Source organism: Puma concolor, chromosome C2 (assembly GCF_028749965.1).
Source record: "Puma concolor isolate L17-30 chromosome C2, mPumCon1.1.hap2, whole genome shotgun sequence".
NCBI classification, from domain to species: domain Eukaryota; kingdom Metazoa; phylum Chordata; class Mammalia; order Carnivora; family Felidae; genus Puma; species Puma concolor.
Genome location: NC_141675.1, coordinates 7,372,204 through 7,394,342, shown reverse-complemented (window position 1 = coordinate 7,394,342; position 22,139 = coordinate 7,372,204). Strand labels below are relative to the sequence as shown.

Here is a 22,139-nt window from a genome sequence, read left to right as displayed (position 1 = left end):
GAGCCCATGGCCCAAGAGGCACTTGTCAAAGAAAATCTGTAGCGAGCAGCTAAGTGTCCTCTCCAGGGTCCCCGGTCGTCTGCACAAGTTTCTGCAACATTTTTTTATCCGTGCCTGTTCTTTTTTTAATGTTTTTTTTTTTTTTTTTTGAGACAGAGAGAGAGAGAGAGTCGGGGAGGGAGACACAATCCAGAGCAGGCTCCAGGCTCTGAGCTGTTAGCACAGAGCCCTTTGCGGGGCTCAAACTCAAGAGCCATGTGATCATGACCTGAGCCGAAGTTGGATGCTTAACCAACTGAGCCACTCAGGCGCCCCCTCCCCTCCCCCTGTGCCCTTTTTAAATAAAACTCTCGGAATTTCCTTTGGCAAACTTTTGATCTTGGGCATTCATATTTAAAAAGAGAAAAACTCAGCTTAAGTTTTTTTTCCAAATGCAAAATTGTGGTAGGGACTGTAGTTTTGGGAGGATACACTTCATGTGGCATTGGATGGCTAGAGGAGACCCTGTTCTGGTTTACAGCCGAGAGAATACGGAGGACACCAAGTTGGCCCCAGGCTTCAAGTTCATCTTGGGCACCTTCCCACCTCCCTCTCTGACCTGACTTCCTCCTTGCTCCTCCTTGACCTGTTTGTCTGGTATGCAGCCATGCTCCAGTCCTCTCCAGGAGTCTTACCTGCCGTGGCCTGAGCAATGTTCCAAAATAACTGTTCCCTCCTTTGCCCCAAAGCTCATTCATTCCCTTAGTTAACTGGCATGGCCCTGTTTGTTGAAAGGATTCTGTCTTATAACTTTTCTCTCTCACTTGGCCCTTTTGTCTTGTATTTTCATGCACTGGAATGTATTTCATGCACTGCCGCATTGCTAACTGGGACTCTGAACTAGTCACTTAACCTCCCTCAGGAAACGAGCTATTGCCTGTGTTAGCTGCTGCCGTCCCCCTGAAATGAGTCCCTGGGCCTGGAGTCCCAGGATGGCACAGGATGCAAAATGAACAGAGAAGGCTCACCTGATGTTCATATTTTATGAACCAAGGTGACATTTTAATGGTCTGTTAAAAAAAAAAAAAAGCAAAGTCACATATCAAACATCAAAACTCAAAAGTTTTCAAAATTAAATCACATGTATATAGACTTGAAAAATCACATTAACTAAAAAGGACACAATTGTTCCTGAAATGGAGACAGGCCTGGAGATTCCGGGCTGCTTCAGTCATCGTGACCCTCAGTCTTCAGAGCATTTTCACCGAACACCTGTATCCTCATACAGGCCCAATGGTCTCACACAACTGCCAGCTTGAACCTCTAGGATCAGGAATAGCCACACCTGCAGCATATTCATGAACAGTTTATTAAGAGGCCAAAGTTCAGGGAAGTCCAGTGACTGGATGAGTTCTCAGCCGAGCCAAATCTCCTTTTATGATGTGGAAACCAGGGTTTAGTATAGTCCAAAGTTACATGAAAAGTGAGAACACAATCACAATGAAAGCTCATCTTCGGCCCGGAGTTTGTGAACTCTAAGTAAACGCTAGTCTACATACAGTGTTCCTTCTGGTGGGATGGGACCCAAGCCGCACCCTAAAGAATGTGTGGTGTAGAGAAAGCACACAGTGAGAACAAAGGATGCTTCAGGCAGAAGGGAGAGAATGAACCATAGTTCATTGTTCAATGAACATAGCCAAGAGCATTCATTCAACATTCATTAACCCACAAGCCTGATTCTGTGAGAGGGGATGCCTGAGGGGACAAATCATCCCGTGTGATCAAGACCCAGGACAAATGGGCAGTACAGGCCTGACAGAGAAGGACTTGGAATATTCTCCTAGGGCAATCTGAGTATATTCCGCAGGCAGTGGGGAGTCAGAGGATTATTCACAATGGGATGGGTTTTGTAAAGAGATTTAAGGGAAATGTAGGTTGACTTCCAACTTAGGGAGTTAAAGACGCCACAGGACAACCAGCCAGGTGGGGATGGCCGGAAGGTGGCCAGATGCACAGAGGTAATGAGGCGAGGTCTGGCGAATGGACAAAACAATTAAAAGACAGAGACTAGTCATTCACCAAACATTCATCACATCGCTTCTCTCTGTCTTAAGGCACCGATGGAAGCTGGGATACAGCAATGAATGAGACACGCAGCCTCTGCCTCTTGGAGCTTATGACTGAACTGGAGAGAGATTCGTGGCCACTGCACAGTCCTTTAAGTACAGCGGTGCTAAATGCTGCAGAAAAAAAGCACTCGGTCTGTGAGCACTCGGGAAGAGCTGACCTGGCATGAGGCCTTGGCGAAAAACTTTCCCGTGCAAAGGATGCTTGACCCAAACCCGGAGGGGCGGAAAGGACTGGAGTGGAACAGAGCATCCCAGGCAGAGAAAACAGCATTCAGAGGTACCGCGCAGCAAGGGAGAAGCTGGGGAATGGGTGGCGGGTGGAAACACGAGGCGTCAAGGGCAACAAAGTACAAACGAAGACACCCGGGTCAGACTCGAGAATGGCTTATGGAGTCAAAAAGGAGACGAGTCTGGCTGCAGACAACAACATGGGGGAAATCGGGCGAGCCAGGACAGGACTACACAGAGACAGCTCTTGAAGACTAAGCCAAGAAAACGAGGGTGAATGCCAGCACCAAAGTAGGAGAGGGTGGAGTGTCATCAGTAAGGGAAGCACGTTCTGAAAATGGTCCACAAATCGAGCTGGGCTTCCCTGTTTTGGTAACAGCTCAGGAAAGCCCATTTCCAAAAACAGTGATCTTTTCAAAGAAGTCAAATTATTTACAAGCGCCAACTACACGTGGCCCAATCTTGGAAAAATACACATATATGCAAAACAAACTGGAGAAGTACAACTGGCGACAGAAACAACCCCAAAGGATAACCATTCGAACCGCGCTACAGACGCTCTCTGTTCTTTACACCGTCGGTTATAAAGCAGCCCTTAGTTTTTCATCCTCCCGACGTCAAAAGTACACAGATTTAGTTAAAGTCGATTCCATGACAAGTGACACTTTTATGGGTTCCTCGTGTAGATGAAACTCCGTGTGCACCACTCTGTTATTCACCTGGAAGATCAAAGTACAGACTGTTCAAAAGCCCTGAGCGAAAGCCTTTTAGTCAACCCTACGGAGTGAAATGGCAGAATTCTATGCATTTCGGAAAGCAATATGCAAATGGCGATGGAAGGAACATGGCCCCCCCAAGTGCCTGGAACGCAGCTCACTGGACTCCAGGGTCCACAGACCTGGGTTTGGTCTCAACTTGCCCCTGGGGATTAGTAGGCAAGAGAACCCGCCGTAAAATGAAAGGGTTGCGCTATGTTATGTCCAAAGCACCCCGTGGCCCTATAATCCCAGGGTTGGTTGTGAGCACATCAGCCACCCTTCCATGTCACTGGGCCGTGAGGGCCTTTAATGCAAAGGCCCCATCATGCTCATTTATGGATTTTTTTTTTCTTTGCCAGTGTTTACTCAGCAAGCACTTTAAAAATAAAGGGTGTTCGGTAAAGGCTTAACGAACGTCGGTCAGCCAACCAATTTTTCAGCTAGCCTTAGCTACGATGGATTTCCATTTACAGTTGGCCAAATCTGTCTTTATTATAACACTGCTGAGAAGCTGACAAGAAACTGTTTTCTCAGAGAAATTGAGCAATAGAAGATACTCGGGCATATGGTTGGAATGGGTGTCAAAATTGTCTGTGGTCCCTCCCTTTCACGTCCCACCCCCACCCAACTCTGACCTCAAATGAGGTGAGAAGGAGTTTGAAGGGCTGTTAAGCATCATATGTAAATTATTAAAATTAAATCTTTCTATTTTAAAGAAACAAAAATAGTTACCATACCTTGGGCAGGTGTGGAGTAATTCATATGTAATTGTGATTAGGGCATGAACTCTAGAAGCACTCTGCCCAGGCTGGGGTGCCAGCTCGGCCACCGACTCGCCCCCATCTGTCACAGGGGATGTGAATCCCAGGAGGTCCCTGAGGGGTGTTGGAAAGCTTAACTGGACCCGTATCTGGGAAGCGCAGAGAATGGTAACTGGCGTGGAGTGGGCCACGCGATCGATGTTAGCCTCGCTGTTACTGGGCGCTTCTCTGATCTCTTCTCATTAGCTCTCTGTGGGCATAAACCTCTTCAATCCTTATATGATAAACTACAATAATTGGGCCATTCTCCAAACTAGGGTTCGTGTGCAAATCCACCGCCATTATCGAGCACGTGTTCATTCAGTGAATGTTTACTATGGGCTACAAGCTGGGGAGACAAATGTGAGCTGGAGTCTGTCCTTAGAGATGTCCTAAGGCTCTGCCCTCTTTAGGGGTGCTGAGTCGGGCCAAAGCTAGCTGCCATGGTGGGCTACACAGCAGGCAGGGTCTTTAAAGCTCACCTAATATCCAATGCCCTTCTATTACCAAGGAACGGAAGGTGTCATTCTGTTTCCCTCGGCAGGTGGCTCAACCATGTTTTCTGAATGCTACGGTCATTGTAAGTCATGATCGGCCCATCACTTCCAAGCAACTTTTCAGTATCTCTCCTATTTTCATGGGTAAAGCCAACCTCATGAAAATGCTCCGATCAAGTACATGAATGAAGCACGTGTTCACTTAGAATCTACTTACTTTGGTGAAAAAGTCAGCGATGTGCCACTTATTTCCATGCTGTTTAAAGACCTCAGCCATCGCTTCAATCATCACCGAGCCCGTGCGAGGGTGCCGTAAAGCAACGTGATCTACAAAGTGAAAATATTTCATGTGTTTTCCTCCTCTGGTTGCACCGAACTTTTCTTTTACCCATAGTGAAACCTGTAAAATGGTTTTGAACTGAGAATACGGAAGCATTCTTGTATTAATAGGAGTGGGCCTGGGTCCATAAGAGACACAGACACAAAAAAAGGAAGCACTGAGCCTCCCAGGGGACTCCTGTGACCAACAGCATGTAACCCCTCAAGAGGGCAATTCTCTTCTATCAATCAATTTTTAAAATAAAACTTTTAAAATATTCACAAAAGGAGAAAGCAAAGTTTAACAAACTCCCATATGATCATCCCCCAGATTCAACAGTTATCGTTTTGCCATATTTCCTTCATTTATCCCTTCTTTCTATGTTTCTTAATGTTTATTTATTTTTGAAGGTGGGGGAAGTGAGAGAGAGAGACAGAGAGAGAGAGAGAATCTTAAGCAGGCTCGCACTATCAGTGCAGAGCCCAATGTGGGGTTCAAACTCATCAACTATGAGATCATGACCTGAGCTGAAATCAAGAGTCAGATGACCAGCCAACTGAGCCACCCAGGTGCCCCGTCTATTTTTTTTTTTTTTAATTTCTGACTTTTGCTATAGGATCTTAAGCTAAATAACCCCCAAATACATCAGTATAGAATTTATTTTGGGGTCCTCAAAAAAATTTAGTGGAATTGTTTTTATTAGTAGTCAGTAAAAAACATGAAACGTGTCTTTTTTTAGTGTGGAAATTTGATGGGAATATCAAAATCGTACCCTCTGATAATAAATCTAGGTTGGAACAGAAAAAAAACATGGATACACCTTTGCAATCTCAATATAGGCAAAGGTTTCCTAGAACACAAAAAGCATAAGCCACAAAAGAAAAAGATGCTAATTTGGACTTCATCGAAATTAAAAACTTTTGTTTTTTGAAACACGTTATTAAGAAAATGAAAAGCAAGCCACAGTTTGGGAGAAATATTTGCAATACATACCAGGCAAAGAACTTGTATCCAGAATATACAAATAATTCTCAGGGGTGCCTGGGCGGCTCAGTTGGTTAAGCGTCCGACTCTTGGTTTCGGCTCAGGTCATGATCTCCCAGTTTGTGAGCTCGAGCCCCACTTTGGGCTCTGTGCTGACAGCACAGAGCCTGCCTGGGATTCTCTCTCTCCCTCTCTCTCTGCCCCTCCTCTGTCTCTCAAAATCAATAAACTTAAAAAAAATTAAAAAGAAAATAATTCTTAGAACTTCATAAGAAAACCAACAACCCAACAAAAAATTGGACAACACACACGAACAGACATTAAGCAAAAGAAGATATGTGAGAGGACAACACGTACGGGAAAAGATAATCACTAGGCCTCCAAGAAATGCAAATTAAAACTACAAGGTGATACTATTCTATACCCATCAGACTGTCTAAAATTTAAAAACAGATCAAACCAACTGATAATGAGGATGTGAAGCAACTGGAACTCTCATATGCTGCTGGCAGAAATGTAAACAATACAACCACATTGAAAAAGAATTTTCAACTTGGCAGTTTCTTTAAAAGTCAAACACACCTACTATGTGAACCAACAATTCCACTTCTTCGTATTTACCCAAGGAGAACAAAAACATACGCCCAAAGATGTACACACGTGTGTTCACGGTGGCTTCATCTGTAATAAGCAAAACCTAGAAACAACTTAAATGTTCAGTAACAAGTGAATGGCTGAGCGCATTGTGTTAACATTGTGTTATATTCACACAACTAAATACCACTCAGAAATAAAAAGGAATGAACCACTGATATACAAAACGACATGGGTACAACCCGAAACCATTATACTGAGTGGAAGAAGACAAGAAGGGAGGGAGGGAGGGAGGGAGGGAGGAAACCTACATGCTATATAATTCTAGTCCTATAAAATTCCAGAAAATATAATCTAATCAGTGGTAACAGAAAACACAACCGTGGTGACTCAGGGATGGGGATGGAGGTTGGGACAGATTCAAACATGAAGAAAACTTTTTGCGGTGACGGCAATATTTGCTTATCTTGATCATGGTGATGGTGTCATGAACACATACTTCCATCTGTTCAAATGGTACACGTGGAATATGTACAGCTCATACTTCAACTATATCTCCATAAAGTTGTAAACAAATCCACAAAACGTATCTGTTTAGTATAGGAACCATACAGCAATTTCAGTATTGTCCCTCTTGGAGTAAATATGAGTTAGAAACACCACATCACGATGTTTGACAATCCATCCAGTGTTCTTCAAACTGCAGGTTGCGGCCCAATTATCAGCCAACAAATCAATTTAGCATACTGAAACTGTATTTTTTAGGGGCGCCTGGGCAGCTCAGTCAGTTAAGCATCCAACCCTTGATCTCCGCTCAGGTCATGATCTCATGGTTGGGAGTTCAAGCCCCATGGCTCATCCCATGCTTGGGATTCTGTCTCTCCGTCTCTCTGCCCCTTCCCCGCTTGTACTTTCTCTCTCTCTCTCTTTCTCAAAATTAATTAATTAATTAACTTAAAAAAATGAAACTGCCTTTTTTGAAAATGGGATAAAATGGGATATAGTAGAAAATATTAAAGTACATCAATGCAGCAAGGGTAGCTATAATTTATAAAACTAGTGTGTTACATGTGTATTTATACTTTTACATAAATATATGTGATAGACTATAATGAAGTGTAGATTTTATCAATTCTAATATTGAAGTTTTCTGCCCCCCCCCCCCCCACTTAGGCATCTCTGAAATCTGGATGTGTTATATAATCTCTTCCGTGTCACAGAGTAATTAATTGGTAGCTCCCTGAGGACACAAAATAATGGTATGTCTTACAATCAAGGCATTAGATTTGATGCAACACAATAGCTCTTTCTTCCTGTAGGTTGTGGCAAATAACATTTGAAAGCCTCTAACCTAACACGGTCGGCAACCCCGTGGAGGATGTGCCAGTCAGCAGAGCGAAAATCAGTGTAGCTGCCAAGCATCTTATTAAATGAAAGATTATACATTTCTTGTCACTTTGAAAATAATCAGCTATTGTCGTCCATGGCCACGGGTTCAGTCCTCAGGACAGACTCTAGGCCACAAAAAAATGAGTCTGATGAGTAAAAATGGAGAACTTTAGACTCGGGCTGAAAGCTAGTGAATTTCCGCAGATTTACCAAACAGGGTCAAATTAAAAAGTCATCAGGACCGGGATTCCCCCAACATTGCATTAGATGATGACTCTGGCCATAGAACAAGAGCTCCAATCACTCACAAGACTAAAAACAAGTAGCCAATGAACACATGAACACTTTATAGCTTCTCTTATATATAGGTGAGATGGCTTGGTCACAGGCCAGGAGGGACAGGCTCTAGAACTCACAGGGGTCAGGTAGCTGCTATAAACTTCAACGGTGAACTAGATGTCGGAAGCCCGAAGTTTGTTGAAATCTACTTTCTAAAAGAGGATAACTTTAAAATGTTTTAAATCCACCTTTTTTGCCCTTGATCTTAGCCAAAAGTCAAGCCGTGATTAAATCCATTGTTTGAATAGATAATACATTCAAATGGTTCACAATTCATCTATCAGTAGATGAGTAGATAAAAATATAGATGTATATTTATCTTACATGGACACCCATGCACACACACACACACATATGCACAAGAGAATATTACTCAGCCATAAAAAAGAAAGAAATCTTGCCAACATGGATGGACTAGAGGGTATGCTGCTAAGTAAAATAAGCCGGACAGGGAAGACCTGCCATATAATTTCATTTGTACCAGTGGAATCCAAAAAGCAACAAAAAATGGACTCAAACACAAATGGTTCACAATTCAAATTATAAAAGGAATCCATCAAAGTCTCCCTCCCGCCTCATCCCACGCCCAAGAAATCAAACTCACGATCTGTGAGATCACAACCTGAGCCACCCAGATGCCCCACAGCTGTCTTATTTTCAGTAACTGTTGCATTTGAAACTTCACCATGATGATTCTTTTCAACTGCGGCACAGTATCCTACAGTATGAATATACCACTCCCAGTGGCTTTTAGATTCCTGCCCCTTCATTTGCCCCACTAAGCAACTTCAAAGGAGTGCCCAGAGTAGAGTGCTTGACTCAGCCCCATTCATCACTTTCCTGGTATTAGCACTGAAAAGTCCAGTCCCGGGAAACCCCTCCATCTCAGGCAAACTGAGACAGTCGGTCATCTTGTCCATGTATATACATGTGCAGGAGATTCCTCTGTGCAGAAGCTCCCAAACTTTCTCAGTTCATGGTGCCCTTAGTGTCTCAGTAATTTTTTCACAGCACTCCTAGGCCAAAAGAAATACCTAAGAGATCCATTTACTAAAGTAGTTAGTTCCAAGCTCAGTATTGATATCTTAATAGCTGGGGCACCTGGGTGGCTCAGTCAGTTATGTGACCGACTATTGATTTCGGCTCAGGTCATGGTCTCACAGTTTGGTGCATGAGATCAGGGAGGGTCTCTCTCTCCCTCTCTCTCTTTCTTTCTCTCTCTCTCTCAAAATAAATAAACACTTTTTAAAAAGTTACATCTTATAATGTGAGGGATACAGTAAAAGCAGTACTCAGAGGGGATTATTTGAAAATGCTTATATTTTGGGGACGCCTGAGTGGCTCAGTCAGTTAAATGTCTGACTTTGGCTCAGGTCATGATCTCACAGTTTGTGAGTTCGAGCCCTGCGTAGGCCTCTGTGCTGACTGCTCAGAGCCTGTAGCCTGCTTCAGATCTGTGTCTCCCTCTCTCTGCCCCTCCCCTACTTGTGCTCTGTCTCTCAAAAATGAATACATGTTAAAAAAAATTTTTTTTTAATGCTTATTTTTTGAAAAGAGAGAAAATAATGAGCCAAGTATCTAACCAAAATAGTCGGGAAAAGAAGAGTAGAATAAACCTCCAAATGAAGAAAAATGGAAATTTTAATGAAAATTTATGAAATCAAAATTAACGAAATCAAAAACCTATACTAGAGAGAATGAACAAAACCAGAAATAGGTTCTTTTTTTTTTTTTTTTTTGAGAGAAAGAGAGGGCACAAGTGAGCAAGGGGCAGAGAGAGAGTGAGATTGAGAAAATCCCACGAGGGGCAGAGAGAGAAGAAGAGAGAGAGAGAGAGAGAAAGAGAGAATTCCACTCAGGCTCCGAGCTGTCAGCACAGAGCCCAACTCAGGGTCGAACTCACAAACCGTGAGATCATGACCTGAGCCGAAGTCGGATGCTTAACCAGATGCTAAGCCCGGCACCCCTAAAAATAGGTTCTTAATGAAACCACTGGCAAGACTGATCAAGATCAAAAGAAGGAAGCCACAAATATTAGAGATAAAGGAGCATTACTATAGACTTACTGGACATTTCGCGTGATTAAAGATACAACAAACCCTATGCCAAGAAATAATTTTTTGTTTTTCTCCCACGGAGAAGCCAGTTTTCCTAGCAGTACATATTGAACAGCCCATTTTTTCAACACTAATTGGTGATGGCTTGTCACATACCTAGTTGTCCTGCATATCTGGTTCTGCGTGTACATTCTCTATTCTATTCTAGTGGTCTGTGTATACATAGAATTTTTATTATTGTTATATACTAAGTATTCTTTTTTTTCCTGTTGATTTATTTTTGACAGAGACGTAGAGACAACAAGCAGGAAGGGACAGAGAGGGAGACACAGAATCCAAAGCAGGCTCCAGGCTCTGAGCTGTCAGCACAGAGCCCGACGCGGGGCTCGAACTCACGGACTGTGAGATCATGACCTGAGCCGAAGTCGGATGCTCAACAGACTGAGCCACCCAGGCGTCCCTATATCCTAAGTATTCTTATGTCACAAGTTCTCTCAAACATCTCATGTCCCTCAAATGTCCACACAACAATCAGCTGCTCCATGGGGACATCTCTACACATCTCTTTTTTAAAACGGCCATCTCCACTCCTCTCCCTCGATACTCCCTATAACCCTCATCCCTGCATTATTCTTCTCCATAGCACTTATCAGCATTTAACAGATTTTATTTTATTTTATTTTATTTTATTTTATTTTATTTTATTTTATTTTATTTTATTTATTTTTGGTAAACATTTCACTGAAAGGGAACCATCCCATAGCAAAGTGTGCAAAGCCTTAGGGGTACAGAAGAGCTCCATAAACTTTCATAAAGTGAACACACCCCATAACTAGAAACATCTAGAAACAAGATGATGCCGGCATTCCAGAAGTCCCCTCCTTGCCCCCTCTGGTCATTACCACCCCCAATACTCTGCAGCGCTGAGGGCAAATAGTATCCTGACTTCTAACACCACAGATGAGTTTTGCCTGTTTCAGAGCTTTATATAAATGGTATCGTAAAGTAGCACAACATATAGTTTCTGTGTTTCTCGTCTGTCTCCCCCACTAGTGCAGAAGTTCCGTGGAGGCAGAGAGTTTTAGTTCTTCTGTTCAATACTGAGTCTCTAGCCCTTAAATGTATATACAGTCCAGCAGTCATAAAACTCATTTGTTCCATAAAACTGGAGCTTGAGGTTTCTCGCCTTGACCCTGAACTGTTCCATAATAATTCTGCAGTTAGTTTATATCAGGAGCTCATTTCCTTTTATCGCTGACTGGTAGTCCACGTGGGGCACACCGGGATTTGTTTATTCGCTCACCTGTTGATGGTCACTTGGGTTGTTTTCAGTCTTTGGCTATTTCAAATCAAGCTGCTATGAACTTCTGTGTGCCAGTCTCTGTGAGGCCACATGCGTTCATCTCTCTTGGAGAAACAACCAAGGAGTGAGATCTTTCGTCTAACCCTAGTGGGGAAGTTTCTCGCATCTTACCACTAAGGATGGTTTCATTTTAAGTGGTGGCCCTTAGTTTCCTTTGCCTGCATTTCTTCGCTCACATTTTATATCAAATTCCACATAGAGATTGAATATATATATATATATATATATATATATATATATATATATATATTTGCAAGCTACTTTAATCCTCTTTTCAAGTCAAGATAAAGCAGTGCCTGGGTGGCTCAGGCAGTTAAGCGTCCAACTTCAGCTTAGGTCGTGATCTCGCAGTTCATGAGTTCGAGCCCCATTATCAGGCTCTGTGCTGACAGCTCAGGGCCTGGAGCCTGCTTCAGATTCTGCATCACCCTCTCTCTCTGCCCCTCTCCCACTCGCATGTGCTCTCGCTCTCTCTAAATAAACCAACAAACATTTTGTTTTTAAATAAAAATAAGCCTAAAAAAAAAAAAAAAAAAAAACCTAAAGAAATGTCCTGGACCCCTTAATTCTATCTCTCCAACATTTTTGTTTCCCCTCACAAGTGAATCAAGTCCACCCTCGCATACAGATTCTTTTGGACTTTAACTTATTATCAATAATAGTATTAGTAACACTGATGATAATATTATTAGCAGAATATATTAGTAGTAATAGTATCTAATTTCTTTTTTTTTTGTATTCACTATGCCATTAATTATGATAAGCACATCTGCTTTATAGAATTCAATTTACATAACATCCCAAAGACATAAGTGAATTCCATCATTCCCGTTTTACATGAAGAAACTAACATAGCTAGCAATTAAAAAATACTGAAGGTCTCAAATATACTAAGTGGCAGAACTAGCTTTTGGGCCAAGATCTTTTTCACAGAAGAGCCAACCATCTCATTCACCATGCAATACTTTGCTCGGGGGCCTGTGCGTTCCTGGAAGAATGATCTGCTTCTTTTGTTTAGAGATGCCAACCTGCCATCTCTAAAAGTGGGAACATTTGTAAACGGAGATGGAGAGGTTAACAAAAGATTCTCCTTCTAGATGTCAATTAGTAAGGCACAAATAATTTAAGGGAGGCCTGGGTGGCTCAGTCGGTTAAGCATCCGACTTCAGCTCAGGTCATGATCTCACGGTCTGTGAATTCGAGCCTCACGTCGGGCCCTGTGCGGACAGCTGGGAGCCTGGAGCCTGCTTCGGATTCTGTGTCTCCTTCTCTCTCTGCCCCTCCCCAACTCACACACTCTCTCTCTCTCTCTCTTTAAAAAAAAATAAATAAATAATTTTAAAAAAAAGATTCTGAGAATCATCACGAATAACTTAAACCTTCTGGAAGAAAGTGTGTGTCACTGGCATCTACCCTCACTGTCTCACCTGCCTGGGTAGGATAGATGATGAAGTAATCACTGAACGTGGGCAGCCTCCTCTTCTCAGATACGTCATCAGACTCCATGGGTTCATCGTCTGTCTCAACACCATTATCTCTTTTCTCTATTTTTTGGAGAACAAAAATACACACTACAGTAATGCGCCATTGACACCAGGAACCCTTAATCAACGTCCCAACAAGCTTGCACCTCCAGAAGAGGGAGGAATAGCCACAGAAGCTACGGAAGTCGGATATCGGCCCCGCAGGTCGCCTGGCATCACATGGACGGCGGGATGGCCCTTGGAAAGTGCACACATCTCTCTCAGATCTGAGGCTCCCTGGCCTACCCCATGATGTGAGTGACTGGGACCATTCCTCAGCCAGAGTTAATGATTCCATCCCAGGTAAGTGTCCCTTCTGTCCCTTCCTCCCAGCCCAAAGTCTCTAGCACCCCACACAACTAAAGTCACATCAGCCGAGGGGCCTCTGATCGTAAACAAACGAGCAAATAAATATTTGTAACTTCTTTTTCTTTTCTCAGTCATCCATATGAGAATGCCCTAGACACAGGACTGGACCAAGAAGTCTCCACTCACCTCCTCTGCAGGCCTGGATTATAAAGATCTTTGGTTTCTCTTGAAGCGCCGGACAATTTTTATTATTAAACATTTCAAAAATGTCCTCCAGGCTGACTCTCTCACCATCTTTCATCTTAATAAAGCCTTTCTCCCCGTGGGACATAAGAGTAACAAGGCAACAGCCAACATCATCCTTAATTTCATTGAGTCCATCCCGAAATGATGATATTTTCCCAAGTAACTCCTGTAAAATAGGATCACATATTCAAAATAACTGGAGGGAAGTAAAATCAGAAATGCCGGAGATGGTTCTTTTCAGTAGGCAATCCGAGGATATGACAAGTACGAAAATAACTACATCTCAGGCAGGGTTCGTATGAGGTAAATATCAGTTCCTGAACTTGTCCCTTCCCTTTTGGCTGCTCTCAGAATTCCCGTAATTTCTGTTTGTGCCATTGGTTCTTGTTTAACAGAATTAGGGCATTTCTGATTCTCTACTGCAAAAAAAACAACATAATGATAGCTCCCCAAAGGGTTAGTGTATGTAAATTTTATATTATTAACTTATTTTAACATATAAAGTTATTGTTTTCTAAAATTAATGCCCTCAATAAGCTAGAAATGGAAGGGGATGGAGGGATCTGCCAATAATATACACCTGCCAGAACCTATGGAGAGGCGTCATCAGAATCGAGCCCCCTAGAGAGAAACGCAAGACGGGAATGGCGGCCATCACTGCTCCCGTAAACCTTGTAGCCAAGATTCCAGTCCCTTCAATAAAGCATGTAAAAGTGAAATGAAGTCTAAATACGGTAAACAAAGAGCCAAAACTCATTTTTTACACATATCATGACTTTCTAGAAATACGAAATAATCAACCAAGTAACTACTGGAACCAGAGGCCAGTGAGCTGACTGGATACAAGATTAACTCACAAAGATCAAAGATCCTCTCCCCCCACTCCGGTTACCTGGCAACAATCTTTTAAACCCCATAACAGAAAAGGGGGTCCCATTCACGGTCACACCCAAACTAGGACAATACCTAGGAATAAACCTAAATGAAGAAAGGATAAAGCTTTAGGGAAGAGGCGACAATAAACCATGACATGCCCACGCTTCTCTTAATACTACTGATTTGTTGATTCACTCCAAATGAATCTCAATTCAATGTCATGGCAATCAAAATCCCAACGGGTTTCAGTGGAAATTAACCAGATTATTCTCCAGGTCACAGAGGACAGACAATCCTCAAGAAGAGCCAAGCATATTCATAAGAAAAAAAAAAAGACAGAGACAGAGAGAGAAAGAGAGAGAGAGGAGGGATAGCCCTATCAGGCATCAAAATGTCCTTAAAAATCATGGTGAATGAAACAGGGAGATACTGGCTTAAGCATAAACAAATATATGAATGGAATATTTTAGATTCTAGAAACCAATCGAATTATATATGGGAATTTATTTCACAATAAAGGCAGAATTTTAAGTATGTGGGGGAAGGACACATTATTCAATAAATGTTGAGACAACAGACTATCCATCTGGACATAAGGTGAGGCTTCCTACTTCACACTGTTCCAAAAATAAGATTCCAGAGTAGAAAGGAAAACCTTAAGCTATACAAATATTAGAGGAAAATAATTTAAGCATTTTCTAAGTTGGAAAGGCATGGGGTTTAATCAAGACACAAACAACAAGAAGCTCACAAGAAAGACTGACAAGTTTACTCACAAAAAAATTAAAAGACTTCCATATGACTTAGGACAACAAAAAATCAAGTCACAGGGTAAGAGAAACATATTTGCAGTACGTTTTGTAAATGAATAATATCCAGGAAAATAACTATAAGAACAAGAAAAAGACCACCCAGTAGGAGAAAGGGCGAAGGAAGACAGAACAGATAATTTACAGAAGGAAAAAAAATGGCCAAAGGATGTTTAACCAAACTAAGAATCGGAAAGACGAAACTCCGAACAATGAAATACTTTTGCCAGTGACATTGCTAAATATTTATAAACGTTGCCAGGATGCAGAAAAAGTAGCCACTTAAGACCCTGAGGAGCAAAAACTAAGAGAACATTGGCAGTTTCTGCCATTTGAATGAAAAAGACAGGATTAAAAACCATGCAAAATGAAGAGATTCTGGTCCAATCCTTGGGGAAAGGACATTTGGGGCCAGAAAATTCTTTGCTGTGGGGGCTGTTCTGGGCATTGTAGCACCCTCCAGTTGTGACAACCAGAGATGGCTCCAGATATGGCCAAATGAGGGGGACAAGTCACCCTCAGATGAGAACCAGATTTAAGGTAACAACTAGCAAGGGACAGGATTCCAGCCGAGGCAGCCTGTGTGGCATCCACAACCCCATGCTATGCTGTTCCTTGACATTCATTAGCAGTGACTCCTGGGATCTAAGAAGGGCTTTCCTATGTTACTGTCCCTAAATAAGGGCAGGTCTGAGTCATGTCTCAGCTAAGGTCAAAGAGATCAAATGGAGTTCCCACCATCCTCTTCCACCTTATTTTTTTCAGTACAATCTAGTTAAGTCACAACACAATTCTGCCCAGTGCTATCGGCTCCCTCCCCACGCTTCTCCCAGGGTTCCAAGTGAGTCCCACAAAGACTCATGCTGCTGGAATCCCTCTGGCCTGCCTCCTGATGACCTCTCAAAGGGGTTTCCTTGGTCTTTCCTGCTCCTAAATGCTCTGGAACTTGCCTACTCCAGACTCCGCCTTGTCCTTGGCCCCCTTGCCCATCTTGCCAAGGATGCCTTCTGGGGTTCCCTTCCCTCTTCAACTGCAGGGCCCTAGCCAAGACTGGAGCCCAAGAGGTCCCTGCCTGACTGGAAGGGGAGGTAGGGTATCGCACACGTAAAATTACAAAAGCATCAAGAGTTTTATCAGGACACATATGTCATTGAGCAGCAGGTAGGTCCTGATTCTTACCAGGTGTTAAAACCCAATTTTTTTTTTTTTTAATTTTTTTTTTTTCAACGTTTATTTATTTTGGGGACAGAGAGAGACAGAGCATGAACGGGGGAGGGGCAGAGAGAGAGGGAGACACAGAATCGGAAACAGGCTCCAGGCTCTGAGCCATCAGCCCAGAGCCCGACGCGGGGCTCGAACTCACGGAGCGCGAGATCGTGACCTGGCTGAAGTCGGACGCTTAACCGACTGCGCCACCCAGGCGCCCCAAAACCCAATTTTTTAAAAAAGAAAGGAAAATTGGAAGATCCAAGTTAGGTTCCTCATTGTTTTTTATTTTTACCATTTTGTTTGGATCGATGCACGAAGTATGCTCAAACTGGCATTGGCCAAGCCATTCGGTCATTAGCATGACGTCCCGGTGAGCCCCGGGTCTGTTCTTCTCCACACACATGACGAAAGCCTTCCGCTTGCCACTCAGGTCATAACAGTCCTATTTTCCAGGAAAGCCAACAATAATTAAACCAAACCAAACCCAGAAATCCAAATGTGTCATAGATACAAAATAATGAGTTTCTCTAGGGATCGATGGTGAGGTTTCCCAGTTTGGATCAGGGATGCAACACTGATTGTCTCTCTTATTAGTTATGGAACGGGGGTGGGGGGAGTCATGACTTGATTTATAATCCTTTCAAATATCTTCCTCAGACTAGGACTAATAGGCCAATCTCAGTTTTAAATTCCTACGTATAGCTAGAGTATCAGTTTAAGGAAATATGGCGGACAGAGGAAACGGTAAATGACCACACAAGGCTGCAATCATCAAAATCCAGAATGTGGGACATTCTACAGACAACTTGGTTTCTTTAATAGGTAAATAACAAGAAAAAAGGCTAAAGAAAGAAGAAGCATCCTAAGTTAAGAGTCTTAAGGCACAAAGCAAACAACTGTAATTGTGTAGGCCCTGCATGAATCCGTATCCTGATTCAAACCACCCACCTGCAAAAGACATAGGAACGAGTCAAGGATATCTGAATGCTAACCGTTGCCTCTTTGCAAACATTAAGGAAGTTATTTTTAGGTAGAATAATGGTATTGTGGTTATGTTTTGCAAAACCTCTTTCTCCTGCTAAAGATTCAGAGATCCACACGAAAGTGTCTGTAGATGAAAGGGACAGGATTATCTGGATTTGCTTCAAAATAATGGGAGCGGGAGCACACAAAACAAGATTGGCTCTATGTTTCTAATTTGCCGAAGCAGGGTCATAAGTACGTTGGGCTGGAGTTGGGGAGATTCGTTTTTCTATCCCACTTTACTATTTGTTCAAAATTTCCATAGTAAAACTTAAAAAAACCAAACGCTAGAACCAGCAATGTACGTAGTCGTCCAAGGCCATACAGCCAGGCATTGAACTTCCATTGAAGTTGCCTCACTTTTCTTGACTTGTCAAACAGAAATAACAGTAGTTCCTACCTTGTTTGGTTAATGCACGCACAGTGGTTGTAACTGGCTAAAGTTTATCTTCCACTCTCATAACAAAAAGCAGTGAGATATGACCACTTGAGAAAACCATACAGATAGTCTTTAACCAACAAGAACAGCACACAAAAAAATGTTAAAATGGCAGTTCAAGCGGCTAAATAAATACCATCCTTCCTAACCAGTGTGCGGTGCTGGAGTGAGAGCAAAAATATTTACCAGTTCGCCATCCACACAGTCATAGCTTCTCTTTAGAATCTTTCTTGGAATCTCTGCATGAATTTTCATGAAAAGAGAATAAAACAGGAAAAACACATTATTATTTTCCCATTTTTTAAGTTTTAATCAAGATCCACTGTCATCCCTATTAACAGGAAGCTCCTCCCAAGGAATTCTGTTGCCTCTTACGTTTTGGGGGTCCAGCAGGCTTCAACCTCGCTTTAGAACAGGTTCCCTGGATTATGAACACCTTCCTGCAAACTCATGAGGCTGGAAACTTAAAACCGGCTTCCCGTAGGCCACAGTTGGATACAAGGGCAGGAAGAGCCAGGCCAGAGATAAAAAGGGACAAGGTCTAACTGACATATTACTGCACATGTACTTCCTGGAGAGGAGATTAAGACATCAATAAAGGGAAAATTGAAGTAAAGGAACTAGGCATTAAAAAAAAAAAAATAGCATAATCTCTTAGCATTTAATTCCAACATTTATTGGGTGCCTACAGTGTAGAGCCATAATATTGTGTAGGTTGGATGACTCTGGGAAAAAAAGCCCACTTTGCCAACAGTCTAAAGAGGTGATAGCAAAAGTGATACATGACCAACGAACCTGGGAGGGGTGACACAAGTGCTTTGTAGGTGCTGTGAAAGCAGGGAGAGTCAAGGCTCCACAGGGCCAGTATTCTGCCTGTAGGCCATGTGTGGTGGGCCATTACAGTTGTGATGCATTACAAATCTAAACAAAGTCAACAACAGTAACACACCTAGAAGCTCAATCAGATCATAGGCATGCCGATGGCATAGGTCACCGACGGTACATTTTACTGTCTATCTCAATGGTTCCCATGTAAGTGCTGCTTCCTCTCCCTCCTCTCTCTCACATACATATTATGTACACATCCGTTTATCAAATCGGGCCGGGGGGGGGGGGGAGCCCCACCTCCCTCAACCTGTTCCATACTACATTTCTTGATCATAAGCCACATCTTCCCAGATTGACGGCAAATGGTCTCATGGTGTGCAAGAAGAGCCACCCCTTCCGTAAATACACCCCCTGGAGGTGTGACAGTGGGGTTTCCAACACTGGGCTTCTCACTGCACCATTTGGAAACCTCCCACATCATAATCTCTTGAAGGTAGTCGTTAACGAAGCATCTCAGGCCTGCTGCTGAGTCGATCTGCTCTTTGAGCCGACCCCCAAAATGTGCTCGTAAACCCTGATGGCCGCTCTTCGACGGATCACTCGGATTCCGCGCCTGGGGATGGCGATTCTACGGGCTGCTTCACCCAAGGTTCCCACCTCCCACCGCGCGTCACCTGGCTCCTAGGGCACCCGCCAGCCCCTGGCTCCGCTAGCCTCCGCCCCGCGGGCTGCCCGGGAACCCGCCCCCAGCCCCGGCAGCCCCCAGATCCCCCGGACCTCTCCCCCCTGCCCGGCTGTCCCCACTCTCACCCAGGCTCCGCCCCTCCGCCGGGCCGCCGGCCGCGCACCCGGGCCCCGCCCCCTAACCCGGCCGCCACCACCCCGCCCCCCATCCCGGCCGCCGATCCGGGCCCAGCCCCCAGCCCCGGCTCGCGGCAGCGCCCCCGCTCACCCCGGCGGTCGTCGTCTTCCGCGCTCTGCCAGCGCGGCAGCAGGTCGGCGCGGCGCAGCTGCTGCAGCACCTTGATGAGAACGCGCGACACAGCGGGCAGGTAGTAGTGCTGGGCCAGGAGACGGGCCAGCCCCGCCTTGCTGCCGCCCTCCAGCTCCAGCCGCAGGGGGCTCACGCGCGGCCCCTCGTCCACGGTCTTGAGGAGGACGCGGAAGTGGCTCAGCTCCCGCGGGGACAGCAGGTCCAGCGTCTCTTGCACGCGGCTCTGCAGCTCCTCCACGGTCGGCGTGATCTTCGGAGGCGCCTGGCGGCCGTCGGACCCCCAGCGCCAGCCGCTCCCAAGGCTCGTCGCCATGGCCATCCAAAGATGCTGCAGCGCCCGGGCCGGAGGGGCCAACCGCCGAGGTCTCAGCCCCGCGGGCCGCGCACGCCTCCCGTTTCTCCCTTTGTTTTGTAAAACGGAGGCGTTTCCGCTGGTCTTAGCTACGGCCGGGCGGGCTGGCGGCGGCGACCTGGAGATCCCGCCAGGCTTCCTCTGCGGCCCCGCCCCTGCCTCGAAGCCCCGCCCCCACCCGCCCGTTCCCGCTTAACCCTCGGAGCCCGGGCAGGGGGAGCTTGGTGGCGGGGGCTCCTCCGTGGTTCTCCGCCGTGGCTGCGCGTTAGGGTCACCTGGCTAACTAACTCCTCGAGCTCAGGCCACAGTCCCGGCTGATTACATTCGAATTTCTGGGTGGCAGACCCAGGCATCAGCCGTTCTGAAAGCTCTTCAGGTGAGGGGCGCCTGGGTGGCTCCGTCGGTTGAGCGTCCGACTTCGGCTCAGGTCATAATCTCGGGGTTCGTGAGTTCCAGCCCCGCGTCGGGCTCTGTGCTGGCAACTCGGAGCCTGGAGCCTGCTTCTGATCCTGTGTCTCTCCCCCCCCCACCCCGCCCCTCTCCGCCCCACCCCTGCCTGTGCTCTGTCTCTCTCTGTCTTTCAAAAATGAATAAACATTAAAAAAACATTTAAAAGCTCTTCCGGTGATTCCAATGTGCAGCCAGCTTTCGTTGGAGAGGGAGAGGTGAAAAAGGTTGAGGCTTGAGAATTTGAAGTCGGCAAGAAGTTGGAAATGCACCCTGCTCAGCCTGGGAGTCGTGGAAGGAACATTGCCTTGGGGAGCAGATCTCAGCTTGGCAACGGCCCGTTACTGTCACTGCTGCTCAGTTCCCTGACTTGCTGGGGACCTCAGGAGCTCACTCTAATTGTGATTTGCCTCAAAATTACTTACCCTGTGGAAGATCTGGTGAAGGAAACTCAAGACCTTGTTTGCATCCCGATTCTAGTAAGCCAACTGTAAAAACTCCCTTTTTAAAAAAGATTTTATTGGGGCGCCTGGGTGGCGAAGTCGGTTAAGCGTCCGACTTCAGCCAGGTCACGATCTCGCGGTCCGGGAGTTCGAGCCCCGCGTCGGGCTCTGGGCTGATGGCTCAGAGCCTGGAGCCTGTTTCTGATTCTGTGTCTCCCTCTCTCTCTGCCCCTCCCCCGTTCATGCTCTGTCTCTCTCTGTCCCAAAAAAATAAACGTTAAAAAAAAAATTTAAAAAAAAAAAAAAAAAAAGATTTTATTTTGGGGGCACCAGGGTGGCCCAGTTGGTTAAACCTACAGGCTCTTGATCTCTGCTCAGGTCATGATGTCATGATTGGTGAGACTGAGCCTTGCATGGGGCCCCCATGCTAACAGCTTGGGGCCTGCTTGGGATTTTCTCTCTCCCTCTCTCGGCCCCTCCCCAATCACAGGAAAACACTCAGGTGTGCTCTCTCTCAAAATAAACCTAAAAAGATTTTATTTTTCAGTAATCTACACCAACTGTGGGGCTCAAACTCACAACCTGGAGATCAGTCTAGTTCCACAGACTGAGCCAGCCAGGTACCGCTAAAAAGTCCTATTTGAGATCACTGGAAATGTGAATATGGGCTGGGTTTTGGAGGATATGCAAAAAATTTGTTAGCGTTTTCCAGGTGGGATAAAAACATTGTAGTTATGTAAGAAACATGTCCACTATTTTTGGGGCGCCTGGGTGGCGCAGTCGGTTGGGCGTCCGACTTCAGCCAGGTCACGATCTCGCCGTCCGTGAGTTCGAGCCCCGCATCGGGCTCTGGGCTGATGGCTCAGAGCCTGGAGCCTGTTTCTGATTCTGTGTCTCCCTCTCTTTCTGCTTCTCCCCCGTTCATGCTCTGTCTCTCTCTGTCCCAAAAATAAATAAACGTTGAAAAAAAAAAATTTTTTTTTTAAATAAATAAAAAAAAAAAGAAACATGTCCACTATTTTTAGAGCTGCAGATTTTTAGAGATGAATGATGGGAAGGGTGAAATAGCCTGATGTCTGAAATCTGCTTTCATAAAGGAGAAAGTGGAAAGACAAGAGTGGCAAAATCCTGATCGTCGGTTTTCATCTCAGTGATGCGAATGAAGGGCCAATGTACCATTTGCCCTACTCTGTGTTTGAAATATT

The 22,139-nt window shown here is 44.7% G+C and overlaps 1 protein-coding gene and 1 long non-coding RNA gene across 6 annotated transcripts; one reads left to right on the top strand and one right to left on the bottom strand.

The window, feature by feature from the left end:
* Positions 1 to 1,637: 1,637 nt before the first annotated feature.
* On the bottom strand, positions 1,638 to 20,536 carry LOC112850065 (caspase-14-like). 5 transcript variants are annotated; one of them, XM_086720494.1, is made up of 7 exons: positions 19,651 to 20,516; positions 18,057 to 18,109; positions 16,701 to 16,850; positions 13,455 to 13,680; positions 12,864 to 12,980; positions 4,609 to 4,718; positions 1,638 to 3,055 (listed from the first exon to the last, which is right to left on the bottom strand). In XM_086720494.1, the coding sequence occupies exons 1-7, from the start codon at positions 20,009 to 20,011 to the stop codon at positions 2,954 to 2,956; spliced, it is 1,119 nt and encodes a 372-aa protein (XP_086576620.1). In that variant the 5' UTR covers positions 20,012 to 20,516; the 3' UTR covers positions 1,638 to 2,953. The 5 variants fall into 5 exon arrangements, with proteins under 5 accessions (XP_086576620.1, XP_086576619.1, XP_086576622.1 ...); XM_086720493.1 differs by lacking the exon at positions 1,638 to 3,055 and adding an exon at positions 3,066 to 4,004 and having other exon boundaries at positions 19,651 to 20,536; XM_086720496.1 differs by lacking the exons at positions 1,638 to 3,055; positions 4,609 to 4,718 and adding an exon at positions 8,309 to 9,032 and having other exon boundaries at positions 19,651 to 20,530.
* Positions 7,291 to 13,539, top strand: LOC147577068 (uncharacterized). Its single transcript, XR_015255967.1, has 3 exons — positions 7,291 to 7,547; positions 12,994 to 13,262; positions 13,413 to 13,539. It is a non-coding gene; the product is annotated as an uncharacterized LOC147577068 (long non-coding RNA).
* Positions 20,537 to 22,139: the final 1,603 nt, after the last annotated feature.